The sequence below is a fragment of the Rutilus rutilus genome, assembly GCF_951802725.1.
Source record: "Rutilus rutilus genome assembly, chromosome: 22".
NCBI lineage: Eukaryota > Metazoa > Chordata > Actinopteri > Cypriniformes > Leuciscidae > Rutilus > Rutilus rutilus.
Genome location: NC_140227.1, coordinates 15,360,550 through 15,386,237, shown reverse-complemented (window position 1 = coordinate 15,386,237; position 25,688 = coordinate 15,360,550). Strand labels below are relative to the sequence as shown.

Below are 25,688 nucleotides of genomic sequence, written 5' to 3'. Positions count from 1 at the left end.
TGCTTCCGAGCTCTTCTGTTACCTTACCTTGTTTTACAAACAGCCGAGACCTTCACATTTTAGGGGAAGACTGTAGTCGATAGCGTAGATGGCATTTAGGAAATTTGTATAAAAATGTAAATGGTTATATTGTGTACCTAGGTGTGCATTTGAATTTAAAATGGATTCATTCATTATTTCAGAGCAATGTTTGCCCCCTACAATACTTGGTTACATGTTTAATATTTAAATTAATGTGTTTAACTATTTCGCAGTCATTTTAATATTTTGTTTTTCAATAAATTACTTACTGACATACAATACGTTAATGGTACATAACATTTAATAAATATAATTTATTAAAATGTTTAATATTATATAATACAACCAGTATGATATAATATTAATGTCTTTAATTATTAAATGTGATTGTGACTGAATTTTAAAGAGTAATGATTTACATTACACTCCACCAAGCTCTTTATCTCTGTAATATTGCTTAAAAAACAGGTCAAACATGACACTTTTGAGACAGATTTTTAATGCTTAGGCTGTTGGGATATTTTCCTTTGTGTTTAATTGGTGGAAGATGAACACTGACCATTGGACGCAAATTCCTCAAGACACTCTTTGCAGTCAGTGTTACACAAGAACACTACTCTCCAGGCTTCTCATTGTTCCCTGAGGCCCTAAGAGGTTTGAGAGGATCAAGTTCACTGTTGTCAAGGGAGTCGTGTGAAAAGCCCAACGTACCATTGCCAAACACACACACACACACACACACACCGAAAGGTGTAATCAGCCTCTTCTGTAGTTTACAGTGTGTAGATTTTCAGTGCTAAAATACTTTCTCCTCCTGGTTCAATGAGACGACTGTAAGTAAGCCATCTGCTTGTTGATTTACAGAAGAGTGTAAAAACTGTGGCTCTGTGCTGCTTTCAAAATATTGCTGTTTGCATCATTAGCTTGACATATTAAAGTCGTCATGAAACCAAAATTGTACCCTATGTACTGGACTGCTCTCGACTAAAGATTTTTCTAGTCGACTAGTAGTCGTTCATTTAAGCGATTAGTCAACTAATCGAGCATTTTAAATTAATAAGCCATAAATCATAATAAAATAAAATTCATAGCCTAATCAGCGCTCAAACCCACGCATAAAGCTTGCCACAGCGCACAGGAAAACATAATGATTATGAGTGTGTTGTGAAAAAAAACAAAAAAAAAACAGGAGGAGACTGTTTAAACCGTTTAATAATTTATTGGTAATGTTTCCTGTGTTTTCGGCTGCAGATATTAAGTCGACGATTATATGCATTTCATATGGATTACATAATCTGAGAATATTTATTTCCCATTTTTTTTAATGTGTTCATCAAAAGCAGACATTTCAAGCCCTTTAGTTTGCATTACTCTAATCTGTATGACCAAAAATGACAAAGTATTTTAAGTTAAATGCAGTAATCGCGCTCTCCACACAAACACAGATATGTGCCTAATAATAGCGCACATTTATCTAGTGGCCAGTTGCATAAACTGTTAGTCATCCAATTTTATTCTTTAAGACTGTTAATAACTTTTTAAAGTCAGTAACATAAAAACGTAGATTGGTCTAATTTGACACCGAACAGTAAGACTGATTACCCCTAACTAACTTCTAGTTGATCATGCTAGTTCTTAAGACACAGTCTTAACATAATGGCTATGTTTATGCAACTGGCCCCTGGTTAGCATTAGAGTGAGCGGACTTGTAAAGTTGCTACTACTTGCATGTTTCAAGTGACAAGCCATATTCGAGGCTGGCGAATGTTTGGATTTCCTGCCGTTAATGATCTGTCCGTTACAGCCTGCGTGATTTCGCCACTTCCTGTGGAGGTTTTTTTTCTGCGTCTAACTGACTAATACAATTTTCTCTTCTAAGAAGCCTCTTCTAGTTGACAGTTAGTCGTCTATTAGGGGGAAGCCCTACTATTTACTTTGTTAGCGCACATTACTAGTCTTGAGGTGAACATTTAATCCGTGCAAGTTAATACACAGAAAAAACGTGACATCAGTTTGACGGCTTGGGTTGAATATTCTTACCCATCAGTCTGCTATGAGCGAGGGATGGAGAGGAGGTGCGCTAAAATAAAACCCCTCCGTCTATTCAAAATTCCGTTTCACTTGGAAATTCGTTGGAAACACTGAAGTCGGTTGCAACTTCAGGTTCACGGGGACTTTATGTATGTTAATATTTGTGAATTAATAATTTCATCTTGACAAATAATTTGAAAACTTTTTTTTGTAAATAAGATAGTTGCGCACAATTTTTTTTAAACTACGTTTTTTAACTAACATGATGTTTTAAGAGTCATTAAATATATATATTTTACAATATTATTGTTAATAATAATTTTATATTTAATTGACTTAATATTTGAGCATAATGGTTGCTTAAATTAATGAATAAATCATAATATCTTGAAAAATATATTTAAAGCTGCAGTCCGCAGTTATTCGCCGAATTATCAACTTTACGTGCGTTGTGCCTCGGCATGGCACAGCGTGGAGAATCCAATGTTTTGAGGAGAATGTGCAGCTGTCAGTCACCGCGCTAGTGGTGTGGATACTGTCATTCGCAATCACAGATTCTACTTTTTGGAAGTATGATCAACATAAGAATTTTCACCGGAAAATGTCGTCTGAACACGTAAGAAACATCCACTTTTGTTCTGACCAACTAATGTTAAGGGGAAAAAAGCATTGCAGTAAATCGCGCTGATTAAATCTAACGCTCGCTTGTCATATCACGTCAAACCGTGCAAATTATACTTTGTTCTCAAATTGTTAATGTTAACAACATCAGCATTGAGTGACTACATTTAATGCCCTCCCGATATGTATCCTTGTTTTCACATGGGCCGGTTGCAGTCTCTTTTTTTCTCCGAAGTCTTTCGTGTTTTACAACGGGTGAATCTCCAGTTGTCACTGGTGATTGAACCTTTCTGGATCCGCCATCAAGTTAAGTTTAATTATATCAAGTGCTGTGAGAGGCTATAAATCTCCACCTCCAACATCCTCACACGCAATATAGCCTACTAGCCGAGACTCCTTCTTTATGTGTACAGATGTGACGTAATGACGCAAAGACATGCTCGAATTTCCCACGGAAATCCACCAGTACCACTGGAATTAAAAACATTATTACAAGCTTACCATTTTAAATCGAGCTAAGGCAAGCAGATAGTTTTGAACACTGGCTGGTTATGTACTTGCTCAACAATTTATTTTGGATCATTTTTAACCCAAAAAAGCTACGGACTGCAGCTTTAAAAACTTTTAGAAAATATTTTTACTTGGCTACACTACATGACATTTTTAGACTTAATAGATTTTTGACATGACGTTTCCAGTCGTTAAATAGACTTTTTAAAGAATCAGTATTTAAAAACAACTTGTACTGAGTACTTTTTTTTTATTTTCTTTGTTATAGATTCTCTTATTTGCCACTTGTAGAGCAGCAGGAAAATGACTTGATAACCGTTTTCGATTTGTAAATTCCCCTGTGTGTGGCCTTCTTTGACATTATTGCTATAAAGTGGCCTGTTATCAGTCTGTAAAGCGATAGCCGTCTGTTACACCTTTCACCCAAACCAGTTAAATAGTGTTTCCTCTCAGTCTTCCCCCTCAGCCTTGAATAACACAGTACAAACTCCCTCACCCTGAGTGCTGGCGCTCCACTGTTACGCAACACACACCGCCTTTGATTATACAATGAAGATTACTCTACACACTAAGCATCCTCCAGCACACCAAAATGTCGTCCAAGGCAGAGGACATATCATGATATTTGCATTCCTGAGGGCGCTTTACGAGGCGCAGATGGCGGTTTATCTCATGGAGAGATCCCTGTTTGCCGTGACCCGTTTCAATAAAAGCTCTTTCTGTGTCACGTCTATGAGGGAATTTCCCCACCTGTGGTTTCTTTACTTGAACTAATGTTGCGGACTGTAAATGCCTGGAGTTCAAATGCCTGATTTATTGAATTGGTAGCGGTCCTCCTTGGTATCGACGTGGCTGCTCGATTATATAGATGAGCACTCTGCACTGTTGCAGGGATTTAATTTGGCTATGCTGTGAGATAAAAAGCATCGATTCGGTGGCACCGATTGGCCTGATTTGATTGGATGCTGCAGTATCTCTGTTATCTGATTGGCTTTGACACACTGGCTTTTGATGATGCTCCTATTTTGCATACTTTTGCATCATTTATGAGACGAACGCAAGGCAGGCGACTCTGAAAAGTTCAGCCAGCTAATTAAGCGTTCATCAGCAGGCCAAATGTCTCCAAAACAAGCTGTAGTCGGTCAAGAAGAGAACAGGTAGGTGTTACATCACATGATGGGACCGTCTAGAAATAGAACAAAAACCTCATTGCTCAAAAATGATCACACGCAAAAACCCTGAGGAGACGAAAACCATCCCTCTTGCAAACAAACCACATCCTATAACTGCAAACGGAGAGCGACGGGGAAACACTTTCCACTGCACTTCTCTGTATAAATGAGGATGTGATATGGAATGGCGGACGCAGAGGTCGTGAGGAAATGGGTCACTTTTCAGAATTAGCTTGTGGTTACGCAGCATTTCGGTGTGAAACTGAAAATGTTTGTGCTCAGTGATGCTCTTTTCTGGAGCAAGTCCAATGCTGAGCGGACATTTTGAAATTGAGGCTTAAATGTACAATTTTGGGTGGTTTATTCAAATAATACGCTCTACATGATTTAGCAAGTTTAGCAGTGTCCTTGAGAATCAAATGTGCTGGTGTTTGCTTTAAATCACAATAAAGTGAACAATTTAACTGTGTAAGGACCAACATTTTCAGAGTGTCAAATCTAGGTCAGGTTTAATTTCAAGTAAATGTTCTTGTGCTACAAAATTAAACACGTCTGTAAGTGTAAACTGACATCTTGACAGCTCTGTAATGCCATTCACAATGAATCCAAGTGTCTAACTCAAGTAAACAAAGGTATTTTGTAGTAGCCCTCATGTAAACAGTTTCAGTGGCAGATGTTTTTACTGCTCTGCAGGTTTGGTGCAGCAGCGCCCCCACAGTGTAATGGCTACTTTAGGTACTACGACTTGTTATTCAGTCATGCAGGACTGTGGAGCCCTTGGTAACCTCTGGGAGCATAGTACACACTCAGGTTCCTGCTGACAAAGAGAGCTTTTACCCCCTTATTTCACTGTAAAAGAGGGTTTTTTATATACACTCTTGAGTGGAAGGCAGAAAGCCTGGCAATATTCATACCTCTTCTGTTGTCATTTTTAGTGTCATTCTGATGTTGTTTTTGTCCTTTCTCTCTCAGGCTTGTGTCCTGTGTGCTGACCTCATGGTGTAAGCAGGTGTGAAGATGAGTATTAGCAGCGATGAGGTCAACTTCCTGGTGTATAGATACCTGCAGGAGTCAGGTAAGTGCTGCTTAAACGAAACATCCCAAAATTGTATTCAAACATACAAACTCATACAGCTCTTGCCATCATGGCAGTTAATAATGACCAGGAGGCTGTTAATAGATCCAAAAAGGACCAAAATATCACAAAGAAAGTATAAATCGAAACAGTCCCCATCTCTTAAATCCACATGACAGCTCATTTATGGCATTAATTGCATACTTTTTTTTTTTTTCATAAAATATCTACTTGTGTATTAAGTGGAAAATAAAACTGCATTCATATATTTTTCATATACTGGTGAACTATTCCTTTTACTCTTTATTGCAGATCACTTGCGTATCTGTCAAGTGAACATAAGAATGTGATAACTTTTGAGTTTTGGGACACAAGCTGTTATCAGCATTGATTACAGTAGAACACTAGGACTGTTCACAGTCAGGCCGTTGTTTAAGGGAGTGCACATGATACCCTCCGCTGGAGAGAAAGTTAATCCAGCAAGCGTCACACTGAAGTGTTTATCATTCCCTCTGGCAGGGTTTTCCCACTCGGCCTTCACATTCGGCATTGAGAGCCACATCAGTCAGTCTAACATCAACGGAGCCCTAGTGCCCCCTGCTGCCCTGATCTCCATCATCCAGAAGGGCCTGCAGTACGTGGAGGCTGAAGTCAGCATCAATGAGGTGATATCACAGCTTCAATTACAGATCAATCAAGGAGCTTTTTTTTTTTTATTAACAACCACATTTGCATATTTAAGATTTACATTTATTATGCAGATTACTGAATCTTACAAAAAATTATACATTTGTTATATATAGGGAAACACTTCATAAAGGCCCACACACTAGGGCTGAGCCAAAAATATTATCCAAATATTTTTTTCCATATCATATGATATCGATATTTGTCACGATACTCATTTACCATAAGTGGGGAAGGAAATTCTTTCCACATATTTTGATAGACCTTGAGAATGAATGTAAACTTGTTTGTTTATAATTTAACTTAACAGAGTAGCAACATTTTAAGTTACCTTCAATTCTGTGTTTTTCATTGTATTTTTTGGGGATTCTGTGTTTTACCATAACTTTTATTTTGACAGTTTGTCGTGAAGATCTTTCAGTTTCAGTTTAGTGTGTATTTGATGGTAGTTTTTCTCAAATGAAACTTGAAAAGCTCATTAAGTGACTCTCAAAGCAGCACTGGATATTAAGTTCATGTCCTCATATATTAAGACTGCAGACGCGGAAAACACTGTGAGCGGCACTTCACGTGTGTGAGTTTGTGTATCAGACGAAACCGCTGTTCATTCCCAGAGTCACACAGAAATCACTTATTAGCAACAAATACTGACTGGCTGTCGTCACGTTTATTTCTGCTGTCTGATAGGCTGTTAGATTAATCCATAGTGAGTAAAACTGTCCAGAGCTTATCTTTATTGACGTAAATTTTATACTGATAAATGCATATATATATATATATATATTGTATAATGCTTTAAGTCCCGGTGGTTCTAAAAATAGGTTTCAGTTTAATAATGTAAAATTATAATTTCTTATTTTATTTCTTTTAGTGCTGTCAAACGATTAAAATATTTAATCGCAATTAATCGCATTAATTTCATAGTTAACTCGCAATTAATTGCACATTTTTATCTATTCTAAATGTCCCTTGGTTTCTTTTTGTCCCATTTATTTATTTATTTTCTCATTGTATCAACATGGAAAAGTGGATCGGCTTGCTTTGTGCAAATGTTTTTTTTTTTTGTTTTTTTTTTATTGAAAACAACATTGGCATATACTGTAGTGTTCAATTTCACACTAACATTCTCACTTGGAGCAGTCATTCACACTTGGAGCAAATAATCTCATCAGAGAATTCGCATCAGCTGTGTGTGTGCTTGGCCATCAAGTTGTATTTCAGACTGGACGTGCTGCGATGATAGCTCAGTTCACAACGACAAAACACACAGATCACTTTGGTCTTGTCAATGGAACCATTTGGCAACTTTTTAAAAGTAAACTTTCCATTCAGAATCTTGTTGGCATCCATTTCGGCATCTCGCACTCGCCATCCACTCAAAACGTAATGTTAGCCTGCTACTCTTTGGCCGGCTCGCAAGCCCAAACAAGTGTGTGCGGCGTGCCTGTTGTTTTGTTTCTGGTCTAGCTAGATATGGTGTGGTGTTGTAGTTTTTCTAAAGTTTGCTAGGCCAAAAAGAACGTTAATCTCGCAATAAAAAAATTGACACCGTTAAAATGGGTTTGCATTAATGCCGTTAATAACATGTTTACTGACAGCACTAATTTGTTTATTTGGGTTGAAGTCCACCCTGCAGATGTTTCTGTGAGGTTCACCCAGATAATGATATTGGTTGATGCACACAATCCCTTTAACGTGAAATGAGTGCATGGCTGACATGTTGACTTCTGTCCGCAGGACGGCACACTGTTCGACGGGCGGCCAATTGAATCTCTGTCATTGATTGACGCGGTGATGCCCGATGTGGTACAGACCCGGCAGCAGGCGTACCGAGACAAACTGGCCCAGCAACAGGCCGCCGCAGCGCCCTCTGCAACCAGCACCAACATGCAGGGTAACCCCAAAAACGGAGAGAACACCGCAAACGGAGAAGAGAACGGTGCTCACGCCTTACCGAGTGAGTCACCGAATAATTCTGGAACACATTACATGTTTATCATTGTTCTTAATGATTGTTTTTTGAAAATGTTACATAATAGTGCAAATTTTCTAGCTTTCAGTAAACTGTGGCTGTAAATCAAAGAGCTGTTGCATCCTTCCTCTTAATGATAGACGTCATGTGATATCATGTGCAGATAACCATGCAGACATGATGGAGGTGGACGTGGATGTGGAGATCCCTCAGAATAAAGCCATGGTCCTAAGAGGTCACGAGTCGGAGGTCTTCATCTGCGCCTGGAACCCCGTCAGTGACCTGCTCGCCTCTGGGTCAGTTATACAGTCTCTTTCCATCACTGAATCCGTTCATCCATTCATCCATTTATCCTTACGGAGTACACAACAGGAACACACTGATCCAGTACCTGGTAATCTGTCAGATGTGTCAATACTCTGGGTTAGTCATAGCGTTACCCTGCACTTTCAAGCTCCAGAAAGGCTATACAAGTATCCAAAAGTTTACTTTGGCACTCTAGTAACATAAATTGTAATTTGTAGTAGCAGTTTATATTTTAAATACCAATCCATTCCAAACAGTGTGGAATACATTATATAAACATCAAGATTAGAAACTGTCAACAGATCCGTTATTGGGAAAGAACGAGTGTGATTGGTGCATCTGTAGATGAAAGGGAAGTCAGAGTTATTTAATACTCTGGCTCTCCACAGGTCTGGAGACTCAACGGCACGCATCTGGAATCTGAGTGAGAACAGCAGTAGTAGCTCTACACAGCTCGTCCTGAGGCACTGCATACGGGAAGGAGGCCAAGATGTGCCCAGCAACAAAGACGTCACATCGTTAGACTGGAACGTGAGTTCAGCTCTGACAACACTCTCTCTGTTCTGTGTATATTGAAAGACTAACGTTTTCACCTTGTGTTTTTCAGAGTGAAGGTACACTATTAGCTACAGGCTCCTATGATGGCTTTGCAAGAATATGGACTAAAGATGGTAAGCAAAGTTATTTGCCTTCTGTATCAATATGCTTTTCTCTCTGTCTATTCAGCAGTCTGATAAATACAGAGTTCTGTCATGAAACTCTAGGTGGCGCAGGCTGATAGGTCCTTAACACAATCTGCTTGCAATCACATCCTTCCCTATAGGGTGCAGCTGATTGGTTCCTTCTGTTTCAGTAGCTAATAAGCTTGCTGCTCAACCTTCAAATACTTGATCTGGATTTGCTGTAGCAGTGCAGCGTGCTTTCAGAAAGCCTCCACCTTCCCCAGCTCCACCTGTATAGATATGCTAAATGTAATTCATGTACGCTATATTGTACAGCAGCAGCATGTCTTTCTTGCCCACCGCAGAGTGTTGTGTATGTATTGGCAGTAGAAATTCCTATACTTTCTCTGCAGCAGCAGCAGCAGCAGCAGCAGCAGCAGCGTAGCAGATCTATTCCGCCAAGACAAATATATCAACATTGTCATATCCATTATAATGCCAAACACTCTGATAGTTGTCATGACAGTACTGTGTTCATTCACAGGTAATCTGGCCAGTACCCTGGGGCAACATAAAGGTCCAATTTTCGCATTAAAATGGAACAAAAAAGGAAACTTTATCCTCAGCGCCGGTGTTGATAAGGTACGAGAAAGAAACAACAGTCTGTGAAGTGTAGTAAGAAAGCACTCAGAACAATAGATGCTACAAACTACTGCAATACCGCATAGCAACACCCTGACACCTAAAACGATTGTAAATCTGGAACAGGGTTTCCCAAACTGGGGTTACTAAAATATTTGATTAAATATTTTGTTTACCTGCATGTCTTGTTGGTAATAAACCAAAATCAGAGAACCATGAACATGCGAAATTATTGAAATATTAACTTAATCTTAGGGGGTTATTTCATGTAAACATTATAGGGGTTCGACTGACCAAAAAGTTTGGGAATCCCTGACCTAGGACACTAGCATTGTAGTTCTGTAGATCCACTACCCACATTTTTTTTTTTTTTCAGAAAATGTAAGTATCTAGTGAATAATTAACCTAGTTAATAGTTTATATTAGTCTACCCTGTCACAGATGAGTTAATATTTCCTCCTTTTCTTCAGACAACAATCATTTGGGATGCTCACACAGGGGAAGCCAAACAGCAGTTCCCGTTTCATTCAGGTTCACAGAGATTTCACTTTATTCTTCATAATATTATACTAATATTGTGTAAAATGCTCTTATGCTGTGGCCTTTTCTCCCTCTCACTTCAGCACCCGCTCTGGACGTGGACTGGCAGAGTAACAACACGTTTGCCTCCTGTAGCACAGACATGTGCATCCATGTGTGCAAACTGGGCCAGGACCGACCCATTAAGACATTCCAAGGACACACAGTAAGAACTGTCTGCTCATCCTGCTGTTTCCTACACTTTCAGTCTGCCAAAGGGATGAATATCAAACTGTTTTTCTCTGTCTCCAGAATGAAGTTAATGCAATCAAATGGGATCCGACTGGCAACCTGCTGGCGTCGTGTTCTGATGATATGACTCTCAAGGTAAAAGTCCTTACCACACTGGCTACACTATATAGAAATTCAGAATCGTATTTTCATATTGTGGAATCAAGATGACTGCAAGTTAGGACTGGGCGATATGACCAAAAAAAAAAAATCATATCTCGGTCTTTTTTGGTTAAATGGCGATATACGATATATATCTCGGTACATTCTACGGTTTTCTATTTGGATAAAGAAAATCGGTCTTTTAAGAAAAAAATTATTTCACAACCCGCCTAATGATATCCTACAAACAATGTTGATATTGAAGGATATGGAAACAAATATAGTGAATGTAATGTAGGCTATGCAATATATTATGTGCAAAAAAGGTGGTTAAAATCACATTACATTCTAACATTGTAACATTACAATCTAAAAACAAAAATAATGCTTTCGTTTTAGGCAAAAACCTTTAGTCCAAGGCTAAACTAAAAGTGAAAATAAAAACAAAAGCACAAACTAATTATATTACCCTGCATTTGATTACCCAATTATAATGGTCAATTTCATAAAAATATACTTGTAGGTTTAAAATTCCACATATGGCACATTTATTGTCTTCAACAACAAATATTTTAGCAATATGTATATTTTAGTCAGAATTATTGCGCTACTATTCTATTGTGCTCCGTCTGTTTGGCGCTCATTCACGGAAGCTTGAATTATAGCGGAGATTCACTTGCAGAAGGCTCGTCCTCTCCTGACAGTGAAATGGACATATTTGTTTGACTTTCTAACATTTATAGGACAAATTGTACTACACTTTCACTGCAGCAGTGCAGTTTCACACTGCGTCCTCCGCTATTTTTCAGATGTGCTCGTATCAAACTACTGTTTCGATATAAACGCTATTGCCTCATTCCAAAAAAATATATCGTTCAAGTACATGGTGCACATTTCATAAGGTGTTTTGAAAATGCAAATGCTGTCCTTGTGATCTAAATCATTGCTTCTTCCAATGTCCTAGATCTGGAGTATGAAACAGGACACTTGTGTTCATGATTTGCAAGCTCACAGCAAAGAAATCTACACTATAAAATGGAGCCCCACAGGTCCAGGAACCAACAACCCCAATGCCAATCTAATGCTGGCCAGGTAGAGTCACCATCCTTTAATATCCAATTCACCAGCTGCTACTCTAGGATAATAACTGCTACTATTTACAAATAGTACGGAATCTTCCCGCAATCCATCCACTGTTGTACATCTTCTGAAAGAGTACAGAATCTCAGATCAGAAAAAACAAGCAATAGAAGATAGTTTTTTTTTGTTATATTGTATTCCCAGATATTCTCAGGGTCTGGGATCCATGAAAGTTTTGTGAAAATGATCAAAAACGCTTGTGGTGGCTGGCAACCAGCTACATATGACCTTAGTGCATTTGGTGTTCACAATGTAAGTGCACTTAAAAGGGGGCTATTGAACCAGATTTATCAGATTTACTGCACCAAATGTGTTCTCAAGAGATGTATGATGTATTGTTGCCATATCAAGTGTACGTGTTAGGGGTTGAACGACCTTTTTTTTAAAGTCGACTTTTGTCATTAAAGTTGAGTTGAGTAGTCGCTGATGACTTTATTAATGAAGAAATAAGCTTGAACCTCGAGCTGAGACTCAGATGCACAGATATGGCATATGACAGCGCTGTCCATAAGGCTATTGCTCCTACTTGACTGCTTATTTGTTTCAGTTCTTTTGTCTTTTGTCTTTATATTTCTCACAGATTTCAGCTTGTTCTAAATCATAAAGTAGCGCAGTAAAGATTACATTTCTATGAACGCATTTGTGTGTGAATTGCAAATGGGTTTTAGTTACTAAGAAATACAGGGTGGGCCATTTATATGGATACACCGTAATAACATGGGAATGGTTGGTGATATTAAAGTCCTGTTTGTGGCACATTAGTATATGTGAGGGGGCAAACTCCTCAAGATGGGTGGTGATATATACATATACTAATGTGCCACAAACAGGACTTTAATATCACCAACCATTCCCATGTTATTACGGTGTATCCATATAAATGGCCCACCCTGTATATGCTAAGCTTTTCAGTTGCTAAGCTTGAAAAATCACAGAACTGTTAACAATACATATTCAGAAGCGCAGAAGTTACTGTGTGCGCAATCTGCACGTGAGCGTTACAATGCAGCAGCGCATTAGTTTAGAACGCCGATTAACTTGCTTGTACTCTAAGCTGTTTAAAACGCGCATTCACCTGATCAATTTTGAACATCCAGACGGTATAATCAAACATATCTTGTGGAGCGCTCCCAGAGTATGCATTTATTTGTCACTTTAACTGTTGAAAACTGAGTGTAAAAGTGGACTTTAAAGGCTTCTTATTCTGTTGTGCCCTCTATAGACCATGATCAGCGACTTAAGCATCATAACAGAGCATTAAAGTCGACCAGTCTGTGCAACTCCATATGAATTGTATACATTTTGTCTAAACATTTCCTCTACTTTTTATATTTTGATTTACCTTTGCTGGCATATAAAAATGAATACAGTTAAATATAAGCTTTAGCAAATCTCAAAATTAATATCTATCACTTGTAGCGTTTAACAGTTTATTTTTAAATGTAATAAGTTTCCATGTTGCCATTGATTGGTTAGCGGTATTTGCCAGATTTGTGTGTGCTGCTAAATAAAGCCATAAATAGCCTGAGCACAAACTGATTGTGTTATTCTCTGACAACTCTAGTGCTTCCTTTGACTCCACTGTTCGGCTTTGGGACGTAGATCGAGGCATCTGCATCCACACACTAACCAAACACCAGGAGCCCGTGTACAGCGTGGCCTTCAGCCCTGACGGACGCCATCTAGCCAGCGGCTCTTTCGACAAGTGTGTCCACATCTGGAACACACAGGTAAGACTGGACCTTTTCTGATTCAGCAGATGTAGAGCAGATGCAAACACCGCAGCACGATCAGAACTCTTTTGTCTGTGTCATTTCCACAGACTGGTGCTTTAGTCCATAGCTACAGAGGGACAGGGGGCATTTTTGAAGTTTGCTGGAATGCAGCAGGAGACAAAGTAGGAGCAAGTGCGTCGGACGGCTCTGTAAGTACAAGCTTCCTCCGTGCTGCAAGCAAAGGTTATGGATATGTGTTAATGCCTATATTTATGTAATATTTTTTGTTTTCATTGTAGGTTTGTGTATTAGATCTGCGGAAATAGCGCTACTTGCTGGAAGCCATGGACCGACTATGAATGTGTACATAGCCAAAATGACTGTCCCTGACCCTCAAACTGCTACAGTCCCCTAGTGAACCATGGCCAGCCACTACAGACAAACAAACACAAGCACCCTGACGCCACGGGCCGAGCGCAGAGGATGTGATTCCAACCAGAGACATTCAAATGACTTTTGTAAGGTGGGAAAAAAACAAACAATATAGCCGAGGAAGAAGAAAGACAAGAGGACTGGTGTATGTACCAAATTTGGAAGATATTTTACTATTTGTTCTTCAAAACCAATCTCATCAAAATAAACAAACGAAAGGATTTTAATCTTTGTTGGTAGTTTCCGTTTCAGTATGCAGACATATCAAGCGTTTTATTTTCTTTCCCCCTCTCTTTCTTTCACACATTTGATTTGACGTCACAGCTGCATGATTCCAGGACTCATGTTTTCCTCCGTTTGACACAAGTACAGTTATTTAGTCTTTTGGTACTGGATGTTTTGTGATTTCAACAGTGTGGGGACATGAAAAAAAAAATCTATTTTCAATCTTTTTCTTGTTCTTCGGTTTTAGTTTTTATGCTATGGTGTAATTGTTATCCCCCTCGTACCCCGTTCCCCCCCAAATGAGGTACATTAACCACAAAACAAAAAAACAGGCACGCACATCTTCAGGAAATACATCTGTTCACTCATGCTATATTTAGTTCCCCTTAAAATTAACACCAACAATTCTGTTCCTCAGGTCGAGACGTTTGAGCAGCCGAGGACCGTTTGACATGCATGCAGATTAAAAACAAAAGACTTGCTTTAGGTTTGCAGTATTTCGAATTAAACTCATCAGCTTATTTTCAAACATTTTAAGAACTGGATTATTTACTTTGTCTTGCAACTCCAGGCAGTTAAAAATACATTACATTAAACATTGAGCATGTTTTTTTTTTCTTGGAGAACTCAAAACTTAAAGCAAGTCTGATGCTCAGAACATTGAACAAACATCTGAATGACATTATTTAAATGCTTTTGAAGGTAAAACGACATTTTGGGATTTTCTGCACTACCATGTGAGATGCTGATGTTCATTTACAGTAATTGCATGCATGAGGACAGTCTATACTAATGTGCTTTTGGTTTTTCTCAGTGTTTAGACGTTAAACTTCCATTGAGGGGAAAAAGTAGTCACAGACCCAAAGAGTGCAAAAGTCTGTCTCTGTCCCATGATAGAGACTCTGAATCTCTTTTTCCTCCCTCAGAAAGATATTTTAGGACATCACATGATGTTTAACCTTGAATTTGAAACAAGGGCGTGGTATTTGGTCTGTATAAAACTGATAAAAAAAACACATCTGAACACTATTTATTACAGCCTACGACAACAGAAGGGTGTTTGCTCTTCTCTGTAATCGCCCCAGCGTCTGCCTGCCCACAGCAACCTTCAGTTCCCCAGTGTCATTTCTAATCATTATTCTTACTGCGTCTGTGTCTCCTGGACTTTTTGTACTCTTTTAAAACTTTTGTAATTCATATTTCTTTGTAGCTATAAAAAGAGTAAAGAAATAAGCAAAAAAGAGAAAAAAAAAAAGAAACCCCAACAAACTACTGGAGGTCGGTTTGAGGGTGTACAGCTTAGACCTCAGTTTTGCTCACTCTGAGTCCCACGTGTTCTCGGATGTCCCCACACCTTTGTTTCCCCAGTCAAACATTTTGGTTGCAAAAATTCCCCCTTGCATTGCATTGATCTGTTTTGTCATTTGAATCAGATCTGAAGTCCAAAATAAAGTATATTTTGATATTACGCCTGTGTTTTTTTTCTTCTTCCTGATTTGTCTGTTTAATATGAAGTGATGCTGTAAATAAACTTTCAGAGTTCCCAAATGGATACAGTGACTTAAAAGAGCAGTTCAGACAAAGGAGAAAATCCATTATGCACCCTCATGTTATGTTAATTCAGTAGTTCCAAACAGTATTGGTTTGTATCTGGTTAATCTTGCTTCACTTCTTAACAAGAAGGACATCTAATTAGGCATTTAAGATATCGCTATCGCTTTTCCACTGTAATATGTCGAAGAAAAGCTGCTTAAACTTGAGTTTGGGGTCAGTGAGATTATGGGGTTGTAGCTGTGAAATGCTACAATTATTACTTTCTATTATAATGTATCCAAAACTATAATTTATTCCTGTGATGGCAAAGCTGATTTTTCAGCATCATTACTCCAGTCTTCAGTGTCACATGTGACATCCAGTCTATCACATGATCCTTTAGAAATCATTCTAATATTCTGATTTATTATGAGTGTTGGAAACAGTTCTGCTGCCTAATATATTTGATGACTAAAAGGTTAAAAATAACTGCATTTATTCAAAATAAAAAAAAGTTTTCTAATAATATAAAATCTTCTTTACTATCACTTTTTATCAATTTAACACATCCGTGCTGAATAAAAGTATTGAGTATTGAAAAAAAGAAAGAAAAAAAATTACTGACCAGTAGTGTATATTGATTTGTTACAAAAGATTTATATTTTTAAAATTATTTTATTTATTTTTTTACTTTTTATTCATCAAAGTATCCTAAAAAAGTATCACAGGTTATGAAAAAATATTAAGCAGCAGAACTGTTTCCAACTTTGATAATGATTCATCATATTAGAATGATTTCTAAAGGATCATGTGATAGACTGGAGTAATGATCCTGAAAATTCAGCTTTGCATCATAGAAATAAATGATAATTTAAAGTATAATAAATTGAAAACCAATTATTTTAAACTGTAATAATATATCACAATATTACTTTTTTTTCTGTATTTTTGATCAAATAAATGCAGGCTTGATGAGCAGAAGAAACTTCTTTCAAAAACATTAAAAATAGTAATGTTTCCAAACTTTTGACCTGTATATATATACATATTTATATTAGCAATAGCAGAATTTCTGTTTTTGGTTGAACTATTCCCATAAGAAGCCATAGTTTAATAATAGTCATGCTTTATCATTAGATGCAAGTAATTTTGCCAAGAAAGTATATTTAACCATTTATTACATAGCAATAAAAACAATTTTAAAAACAGAAAACTGCGTATAAATAAACTAAAGCGGCGTGATATATACATGCGTAAACATCTCAGACCCCTCGAATCAAATCACTATATTTTATTCTGCAGTTTATTCCTTGTCAAAGCTCTTCAGCCTTGCTCGTTAAATCACAAATTGATCTACTGGACAACAATAATAGCCCATGATTCCCTTAAAGATCTCTTTGTTAATAGCAGCAGCTTTTCTGGGAACGTTGCTATGGTTTGATCGTGCGACTGCGGACTTAATCACCGGGCATTGTTGACTAAATCAAAAAATGCTTCCATAACTCACTGAGAGTACATGCAATTTACTGGATTAAAATGAAGTGGCGGGATATGAAATATATTTTTAGCATGCGTGAATCATTTTGTCTGAAGAACAACTAGAAATCTTTTGCGTGAGACGTCATCATGATAGCAGTTTTGTAAATGACCACCAGAGGCTTTTTCTGTGATCAGTGTGTGCTATTGATGCACTGCCATCCACAGTAGTGAAAACATTAGCGGTGTTGTGTGTGTTGGGTTTGGTGTGAGGTAATAACTGTCCACTCCTGAGGGATCTCAGCTGTTGTCCCACCTGATATCCAGTCTCTCTCATCCAAGAGAAGAATTGGTGTGGAGGATGAGCGACACGTTCTCAGTGATCTCTATGATGGTCTGGAAGATGTCGTAAGCCACAGCGAACAGGAAGTAGATGGGCAGCAGCCAGTGGAGCCTGAAGAGTCTCTCGCTGGCCTTCAGAGGAACCGCCAGATGCCTGTAAACATGAAGAAGCGGTGAAACAGGAGAACGGATGCACATGCAGATGCACAGATGCTCAAATGTACTCACTTGAAGCGCTCAGATCTGGAGGACCTCAGCATGAGGAAGATGAACAAACCCACCTCTGTGTTTAAGGAGAACGAAACCACTTTGTCAAGCATCACAACAAATCCCTGTGCAACAGAAAATGGGATGGAAAAGTTACTTAATCAGGATTAGATTAGAGTCCATGCCATGTACAAGGTTGAAGTCAGTGTCGTTATTAACAAAAAAACAAAAAAATTGGTGGAAAACAGGTGACAGTTACACATAATTAAGCATAATTTGCTGTTATTACTATAGTAAGTACATGTAGTAATAAGTAACTATAGCGTATATACTATAGAGCAGGGGTGCCCAATCCTGCTCCTTGCACAGTTCATCTCCAACCCTAATCAAACACACCTGAAGCAACCAATTAAGGTCTTCAGGATCACTTGAAAATTAATGGCAGGTGTGTTTGATTAGGGTTGGAGATGAACTGTGCAGGACAGTCGATCGGTCGATCGATAGGGTTTGGTTTAAGGATTAGTTACTGCTAGTTATACATCATTTACTGTTACTACCAGAGCCCGTCTACGGAGAGCCTGTCCACTCCCTATTAAGCCCTATTGTACCGAATTCTGGTTGTAGTACCACCAGAGTTCCACTGGGGGCGCTCGCCATGAGTGCAAAATGAATGGGAGTCAATGGGGCTAGACGGCTAAATTTGTCTCTTTCACCCGATTGCCGTTGAGAAATCTCAGATGTGATTGTAGATTTTGCAAGTTCACCATGGGTTTTAGGTCGAAAGTTGAATGAACGAGTACTTATGTCGTTTTGATTTCTTACAGGTTGAGTTGTTGTTGCCCATAACACGCTAGCATTCTGCTAATGACGTCAGACGTCATTGACATTTTGAAAGACTTTTTTAAAGCAAATAAGTGACTCTAAAAAATCTAACACCCAGCAATGTGTAATTTCTTTGCATCTCCTTTCGAATACAACATTCAAATTACTAGACAAAAAATTATATCCTGAGAAAAGTGGATTTTGAGGGGTATACCGCCATTGACCTCCATTCATTCTGCACTCGTCCTGTGAGCGCCCTCATATGGAATCAGAGTGGAACTGCAACCAGTTCAGAAGCCGGAAGTTTACTGAGAGTGAAACTTCTCGCCATATTAGACATTCTCTGGTTACTACCATAGAAATTATGTGTATACAAGTACAAATAAAGTGATACCTTTTTGTTTTGTTTATTTTGAGTTAGATTTTTTTTTTTTTTACTTTAATTTGAGTTATTTTGTTTAAATGTTAAAAAAAAGAAGTTTTCTTTAAAAAAAAATTGTATTAATTCGTTTTTTAGTTATTTTAATACTTCAGTTAACTAGCAACTAGCTGAAATAAGTTAGAGTTGGGGTAATGATGGAAATAAAGCTGAAATAAAGTACAATATAAATATTAAATGAAAAACTATCAAATGGCAAAAAAAGTTGAAATACTAAATATAAAAATAAATATAAAAATGTATATAATATAATAAAAAAATAAAATAAAATAAAATTGTATATATAAAAAACATATATATATATAAACTAATAAAAATGACAAAAGCACACTAATTTCAAGCACCACTAAATTTTAAATTGCTAATTCTAAATATTAATAAATACTAACAGTATATAAATTATACTAAAATAATACTGCTAACTGAGGCCAGTTGTATAAACACAGTTGCTGAGTTAAGACTGTGCCTTAAGAACTAGTCTGACCAACTAGCAATTAGGAAGTTCTAATCAGTTCTACTTTTCCGATTCAAATAAGACCAATTTACGTTTATATGTAATTGACTTCACAAAGTTATAACCAGCCTTGAAAAAAGTTAGATGACTAACTAGCCTAAGCAGTTTATGCAACCGGCCACTGATTTATATTTTAACATATTACTACCATCTACTTTCTCTGTAATCATTAGGGGGCTGCTTGATCAATTTTGTTACATTTATTCAGCACACATCCTTCCTCTGTCTAAAAAAGATGTATTGCAGTTTGAAACCAGTTGTATAGAAAATGAAAATATTTGAACCTAATACACATGGATCACAATCACATATTATTAGTATAAACTCCAATTATCAGTTTCACACAGGTACCGACCTTCGGATCACAAGCTGAAACTACAAAAATGAGGCCAAAAGCCAGAAAGGACATGAAACTGCTGAAGAACCTGGAAGAGAGGAAAGCAGAGAGGTTGTTGAGTCTGGGAGTTATTGCGATTTATCAAAGCCAGTGTTTTTAATGCACCGAAAGCCTTTTTTATTAGCAGAGTAAAGGGATATGCTGGCTGTGTGAGCAGTGACGGGCTGTAAAAGCTTAAAGAAATGGTGTGTGAAATGATCTGCCAGGGCTGAGTCCAGAGTTTACCGTCTGCAGTGCTGTAAGCTCTGGGCTAATGTCCTCCGCTGTGAGCTATGGGGCAATAGCCTCGCGCTGATTCTCGCCATCCATTCTGCATTCTCCGCCCAGTGTGAGCCGACGAGACCATCGACTGAAACAGAAGGTGACGTTAGGTCATGAAATTAGCACTGCGGGAACAAGGAGACAATCATGAAATACTTTATTAGGTTTTTATTAGTTTCCCTTTAGCAGATAACATTTGGCCACAGACCTGGGAAATGTCTCTGACCAAATATCCTCTAATATACATACATACACACACACACCCACACATACAGTATCTCACAAAAGTGAGTACACCCCTCACATTTCAGCAAACATTTTAGTATATCTTCTCAAGGGACAATAAAATATATCCAAGTTTCATTTCTATAGTAGAGTAGTCAATGTGCTGCTTATATAGCAGTATATATTTACTGTCCTCTGAAAATAACTCAACATACAGCCATTATTGTCAAAATAGCTGGCAACAAAAGTGAGTACAGCCTAAGTGAACATGTCAAAACTGTGTCCAAAGTGTCAATATTTTGTGTGAGCACCATTGTTATCTAGCACTGCCTTAATCCTCCTAGGCATGGAGTTCACCAGAGCTGCACAGGTTCTTGCTGGGATCCTCTTCCACTCCTCCATATTGACATCACGGAGCTGCTGGATGTAAGACACATGGCGCCTCTCCATCTTCCGCTTGAGGATCACCACAGGTGCTCAATAGGGTTCAGGTCTGGAGAAATACTTTGCCACTCCATCACCTCCACCTTCAGCTTCCTCAGCAAGGCAGTTGTCATCTTGGCGGTGTGTTTGGGCCCAGTTTCTGAAGGGAGTTCATGATGCTTGACTGTAGGCAAGACACAATTTTCTTGGTACTCCTCACCAGGGCGTCGCCACACATGCTGGACACCATCTGAGCCAAACAAGTTTATCTTAGTCTCATCAGGCCACAGGACATGGTTCCAGTAATTCATGCTCTTGGACAGGTTGTCTTCAGCAAACTGTTTGCGGGCTTTCTTGTGAGCCAGCTTCAGAAGAGGCTTCCTTCTGGGACGACGGCAATGCAAACCGACTTGTTGCAGTGTGTGGTGTGTGGTCTGAGCACTGATAAGCTGACCGTCCGCTTCTGTTACCTCTAAAGCAATGCTGGCATGATCATGCGTCTGTTCTTTGAAGCCAGCTTCTGCACCTGACGCACAGCATGAGGACTCCACTTCTTTGACCCTTGCGAGGCCTGTTCCGAGTGGAACCCGTCTTGGAAAACCTCTGTATGACCCTGGCCTGTAACTCAGTTTCACCAATCTTCTTATAGCCTAGGCCATCTTTGTGGAGAGCAACCAATCTAATTCTCAAATCCTTAGAGAGTTATTTGCCATGAGGTGCCATGTTGAACATCCAGTGGTCAGTATGAGAGAATTGTACTCAAATCACAAATTTTAACTGCTCTAATACAAAATACACACATTTGTATGGTCCTGTCAAGCAGACAAAAACATGAACATGATGAATAGGACATGTGACTCTACATGGTTAAACGACGTACTGCTGTTATCACTTAGGCTGTACTCACTTTTGTTGCCAGCTATTTTGACAATAATGGCTGTATGTTGAGTTATTTTCAGAGGACAGTAAATATATACTGCTATATAAGCAGCACATTGACTACTCTAAAATATATCCAAGTTTCATTTCTTTAGGATTGTCCCTTGAGAAAATATACTAAAATGTTTTCTGAAATGTGAGGGGTGTACTCACTTTTGTGAGATACTGTATATGTGTGTGTGTGTGTGTATGTATGTATATTAGAGGACATTTATTCAATAATATAAAAAAAACCCTGTGTTTTATATTATTGTAACATTTCACAATATTACTCCTTTTTTTGGTGACAAAATGCAGCATTGGTGAGCATAAGAGACTTATTTAAAAAAAAATACAAATAAATAATAATAATAATAATAATAATAAATCATATATATATATACAGTATATATATATATATATATATATATATATATGAATAAAATAACACATTTGTATTGTTTATAATGTATAATTTTTATTAATTTATTAATATTTGTATTAATATATATCACTCATTTTAGCCACCAATGCTGCATTTTGTCAATATACAATACATTATATTACTAATATATATATATATATATTGCATCATGAATTCTGACTGTAGGATGTTTTAAATCAGATTACATTCCATAAATCCATGGCTACATTTCTCTCTCTGACATTAATATTATTTTTCAAGTTAAGAATAATTAGTCTTTTGAATTAACCTGCTCTGCAGCGTCATAGTTACTTGATAACACAATACGGTTTCACACTAGCAACTAATCTCCAGATGTGAGATCACACTCACTCAACACTAACAGATGGAAACGTCACATGCAACTCACTGTAATGTGTTACAGAGGCTATTTGAATTCATACCGTGGTGAGCCATGGGTTGGACATAATTCACACTGACACCCTCGGCTGAGAGCTTTGCTGGACTGGGCCCAGAAACAGGCTGATAGATGCAGCAGACAGTGTAACAGAGCCAAGAGTCAGGACAGGACACACATAACCTCCAGTGGAGGCCGTGCTCATGTGTAGGACACGCTGACGACGAGGACTCCATAAACTATAATCATGCTACTCAATGGCAACTGATCAATTGTTTCACAGATTTAAACTTTTTAGGAGCAGACATTTCAATATATTTGTTGCATATGAAATATACATTTAAATAAGACATACAAAAATGTATGAAGACAATATACCCTTATTCACAATATGTTCCTGATCCCTGTTTATATATGGTCCTTATTTTAAATACATAATCATCTTTGTAATATTTCATCAAAATGTCTAGTTTGTCTTTGCAATTACTTGAGAATTAACTTAAATGCATTTGTTTTATCAAACACAATTTTTTTTAAATCCAAACAATCCAAAATTCACTTGTCCATCAAGTAAGGAAGAAAGGCTGCGTCCACAATCGAATACTCTCTAGAATAGTACTTATTGTGAATAAGTAATGACTTCAAAAAATAAAATAAAAGTATGTTCTATATAGTGTGAGTGTGTGTAGTATGAATTTAATCTGTACAACATTCTCCATGTTGTCATTATCATGTGACCAACCAGCGTCAGTTACGTCGCTTCACTGCTATTCATAAATCCTCTCCCGTGGCTTCATGGGATACTAAAGTGTCCATCGTATGCACATTTACGAATCTCGCTGGAAGTAGCAGGTCATCTGAACACATTTTACCTACTCTTTATGAGCACTGTGAATTCGGACATACTACTTTTGCCACTTACTGTTTTTCAACTACTGTATAGTAGGGAAGAATGTGCTTTTGGATGCAGCCAGGTTGTGATTTTAAAGATGCACTCATTATTTGTTCCTTATAACATTTTTACCCCAGAAGTAATTGATTAGATCTTTATACACACACACACACACACTTAAAATGACAGTGTCCTGATAAATAGATAGGCATATAATGATGAACTCACTCGTGTGCTTCATGGCTGTGCCCATCACAAGGAAGCTCACAGTTACACTGATGGTGATGAAGATCTGGATCAGCTCTGCCACCCATGAGAACCGACTGTACCTCTGTCTTATGACCTGTGGAAAAACACACCACCACGTCACATTTCAATTACCAGCAACAACTCATCAGCAGATGGAATTCAGCTGTGGAATAATGCTCACGGTGAAGAATTAGTGTATGCTGAAGCTGTTATACCACCAGGTTACCACTAGATGACACCATTTGTCTTTTTGAGCACGACTGAACTGGTAAATGGAGTTTAAGGGACTGCATTGAGCGTGTAGCAGTTCATCTGCACCATTAGGTCTGTATGCGTTTAACAGAAAACAGAAAGAATAATAAGACAATGAAACCCTTTATGCACAATTAAAATAATCAGAAATCATAAAAACGCAATGTGATCCACAATCCCACAAAAACCACCAAGCCAAGGCGAGTCATATATCTGATCAAGAGCAAACCTATTGACATTTAAAGACCCCCGTCTTCTTCTCACCTTTCCAGAAGAATCACTTCTGAGGAGCTGCTCGTGTGCTTGAGGTCACATTTACTGAGGTGAAGTTTTAAAGGTCAGCACTGTCTTAAACAGATCATTATGCCATATTTTTGGGCTAACAGAACAAAACAAAACTGTTTTTAGCCAGAACTTTGTGCTCAAAAGGGCTTTGAGCTCGGGGGCAAAGGCACTGCACATTGAAAAACGCAACTTGAGGAAAAAAAATTTGATTCAAAAAGTCCTTTTTGCCCATCAATAAAACAGGATTTAACTCAAACCGGGCTGTGTGTGGGCTAGGAAATTTGGGTCTCTCCAAGTATAGTCTTTTTGTCTTCTGTTCTTATTCGTGTGCGAGTGCCCTGATCTCTTTGTGGTTGGCGGTTCTGACTCATATCTGACATTTCAATCTTTCAGCCCGTCTCTGGAATCTCAAGGCTCTTTTCATGTGCTTCTCTTCCTCGCCTCTGCATGGTAAGAAATATTTTGGTATTTCTGCTCTGATATGCCAAATCTGGTTCTTCTGGCTCATATTACTTTGATAAATCTTTATAATAAAATTGACTAAGAAAGATTTGTCAGTAGTAGGGCTGAACAATAAAACTAAAAAGTTGTAGCTTCATAATTTTCAACCTTTTATTCTATAATATATATATATATATTTTGTCTAACTCTATCCCTACCCTTCCCATAACTTATCCCTAATATCAGAGGGAAATGATAGGTGAATAATACTGACATAGAAGCACCTAACCCTTGTTGTAAGCCTAAACTTGACAAACTGTAAACTTGTCCCTCCGATACGATTAGTTAATTGTTGATTTCCAGGATCAATAAAGATGTTTTTCCAGTATATAACCACTATTTGCTCTGAGATGGATGGATGGAATTCATGTCATATTATACTCCAATTTACCTCAAAGAATACTATGGTACAAAAAACTAAAAACAGTTTACATCTACGGTAAAAGAATAGTTAACATCTCACATTTTTTTCCTCGCAATTGAGTTTATATCTTTATATCATGCAATTGTGACTTTATAACACGCAATTGTGACTTTATATCTCAGAATTCTGACTTAATAACTCTGAGAAAAGTCACAGTTACTTTTTTTATTCTGTGGCGGAAGCAAACTTCCATAAAACACATTTTCCAATTCCAAATTTTCAAACGCATTTCCAAATCCATTTTTAAATACTTTGTTGTTAGATAGTCCTCAAACATAAAGCAATTTCAAAGTACTGAATCATTTCTTCTGAGTATAATCTCCTAGCCATCCCAGGTCAGAATATTCATGTACATTCACCATATGCAGTATGCCAAGAGATGCCACTGGCTAAGTCCAATCCTTTAGAAGAGCTTTGCTGCCCCTGGTCAACTGCTCTGGAAAAGTTTCGAGGGTCAGCCAAAAAAAAAAAAAAAAAAAAAAAAAGAGAGCAAATGGAGTGGTATAGGGAGCCAAAAGTCCGCAGAGAGGAGTCTCAACGCCTCACTGCCCCTAAATTAGATCACAAATTCTCGCTCATGGCAC

The 25,688-nt window shown here is 37.8% G+C and overlaps 2 protein-coding genes across 4 annotated transcripts in view; one reads left to right on the top strand and one right to left on the bottom strand.

Moving 5' to 3' along the window:
* tbl1xr1a (TBL1X/Y related 1a) overlaps positions 1–15,591 on the top strand; it is a 65,476-nt gene extending 49,885 nt beyond the window's left edge. The window contains exons 4-17 of one of the 2 annotated variants that reach the window (XM_084394585.1): positions 5,328–5,430; positions 5,950–6,095; positions 7,855–8,074; positions 8,253–8,385; positions 8,785–8,926; positions 9,003–9,066; positions 9,602–9,699; positions 10,170–10,230; positions 10,323–10,444; positions 10,531–10,605; positions 11,576–11,703; positions 13,316–13,481; positions 13,574–13,675; positions 13,766–15,591. In XM_084394585.1, coding sequence (XP_084250711.1) covers positions 5,373–5,430; positions 5,950–6,095; positions 7,855–8,074; positions 8,253–8,385; positions 8,785–8,926; positions 9,003–9,066; positions 9,602–9,699; positions 10,170–10,230; positions 10,323–10,444; positions 10,531–10,605; positions 11,576–11,703; positions 13,316–13,481; positions 13,574–13,675; positions 13,766–13,792 — 1,542 coding nt within the window. In that variant the 5' untranslated portion in view covers positions 5,328–5,372 and the 3' untranslated portion in view covers positions 13,793–15,591. The remainder of the gene's footprint in view (positions 1–5,327; positions 5,431–5,949; positions 6,096–7,854; positions 8,075–8,252; positions 8,386–8,784; positions 8,927–9,002; positions 9,067–9,601; positions 9,700–10,169; positions 10,231–10,322; positions 10,445–10,530; positions 10,606–11,575; positions 11,704–13,315; positions 13,482–13,573; positions 13,676–13,765) is intronic. The other variant, XM_084394586.1, reaches the window with a different exon arrangement.
* A 1,233-nt stretch (positions 15,592–16,824) lies between these two features.
* The window catches only part of LOC311281552 (uncharacterized protein), a 144,386-nt gene continuing 135,522 nt past the window's right edge, over positions 16,825–25,688 (bottom strand). For both annotated transcript variants that reach the window (XM_084394581.1, XM_084394582.1), the window contains exons 14-18: positions 23,622–23,736; positions 20,079–20,202; positions 19,812–19,881; positions 17,703–17,806; positions 16,825–17,628 (exon numbers count right to left, since the gene is read on the bottom strand). In XM_084394581.1, the coding sequence (XP_084250707.1) occupies positions 17,466–17,628; positions 17,703–17,806; positions 19,812–19,881; positions 20,079–20,202; positions 23,622–23,736 (576 nt within the window). In that variant the 3' untranslated portion in view covers positions 16,825–17,465. The remainder of the gene's footprint in view (positions 17,629–17,702; positions 17,807–19,811; positions 19,882–20,078; positions 20,203–23,621; positions 23,737–25,688) is intronic.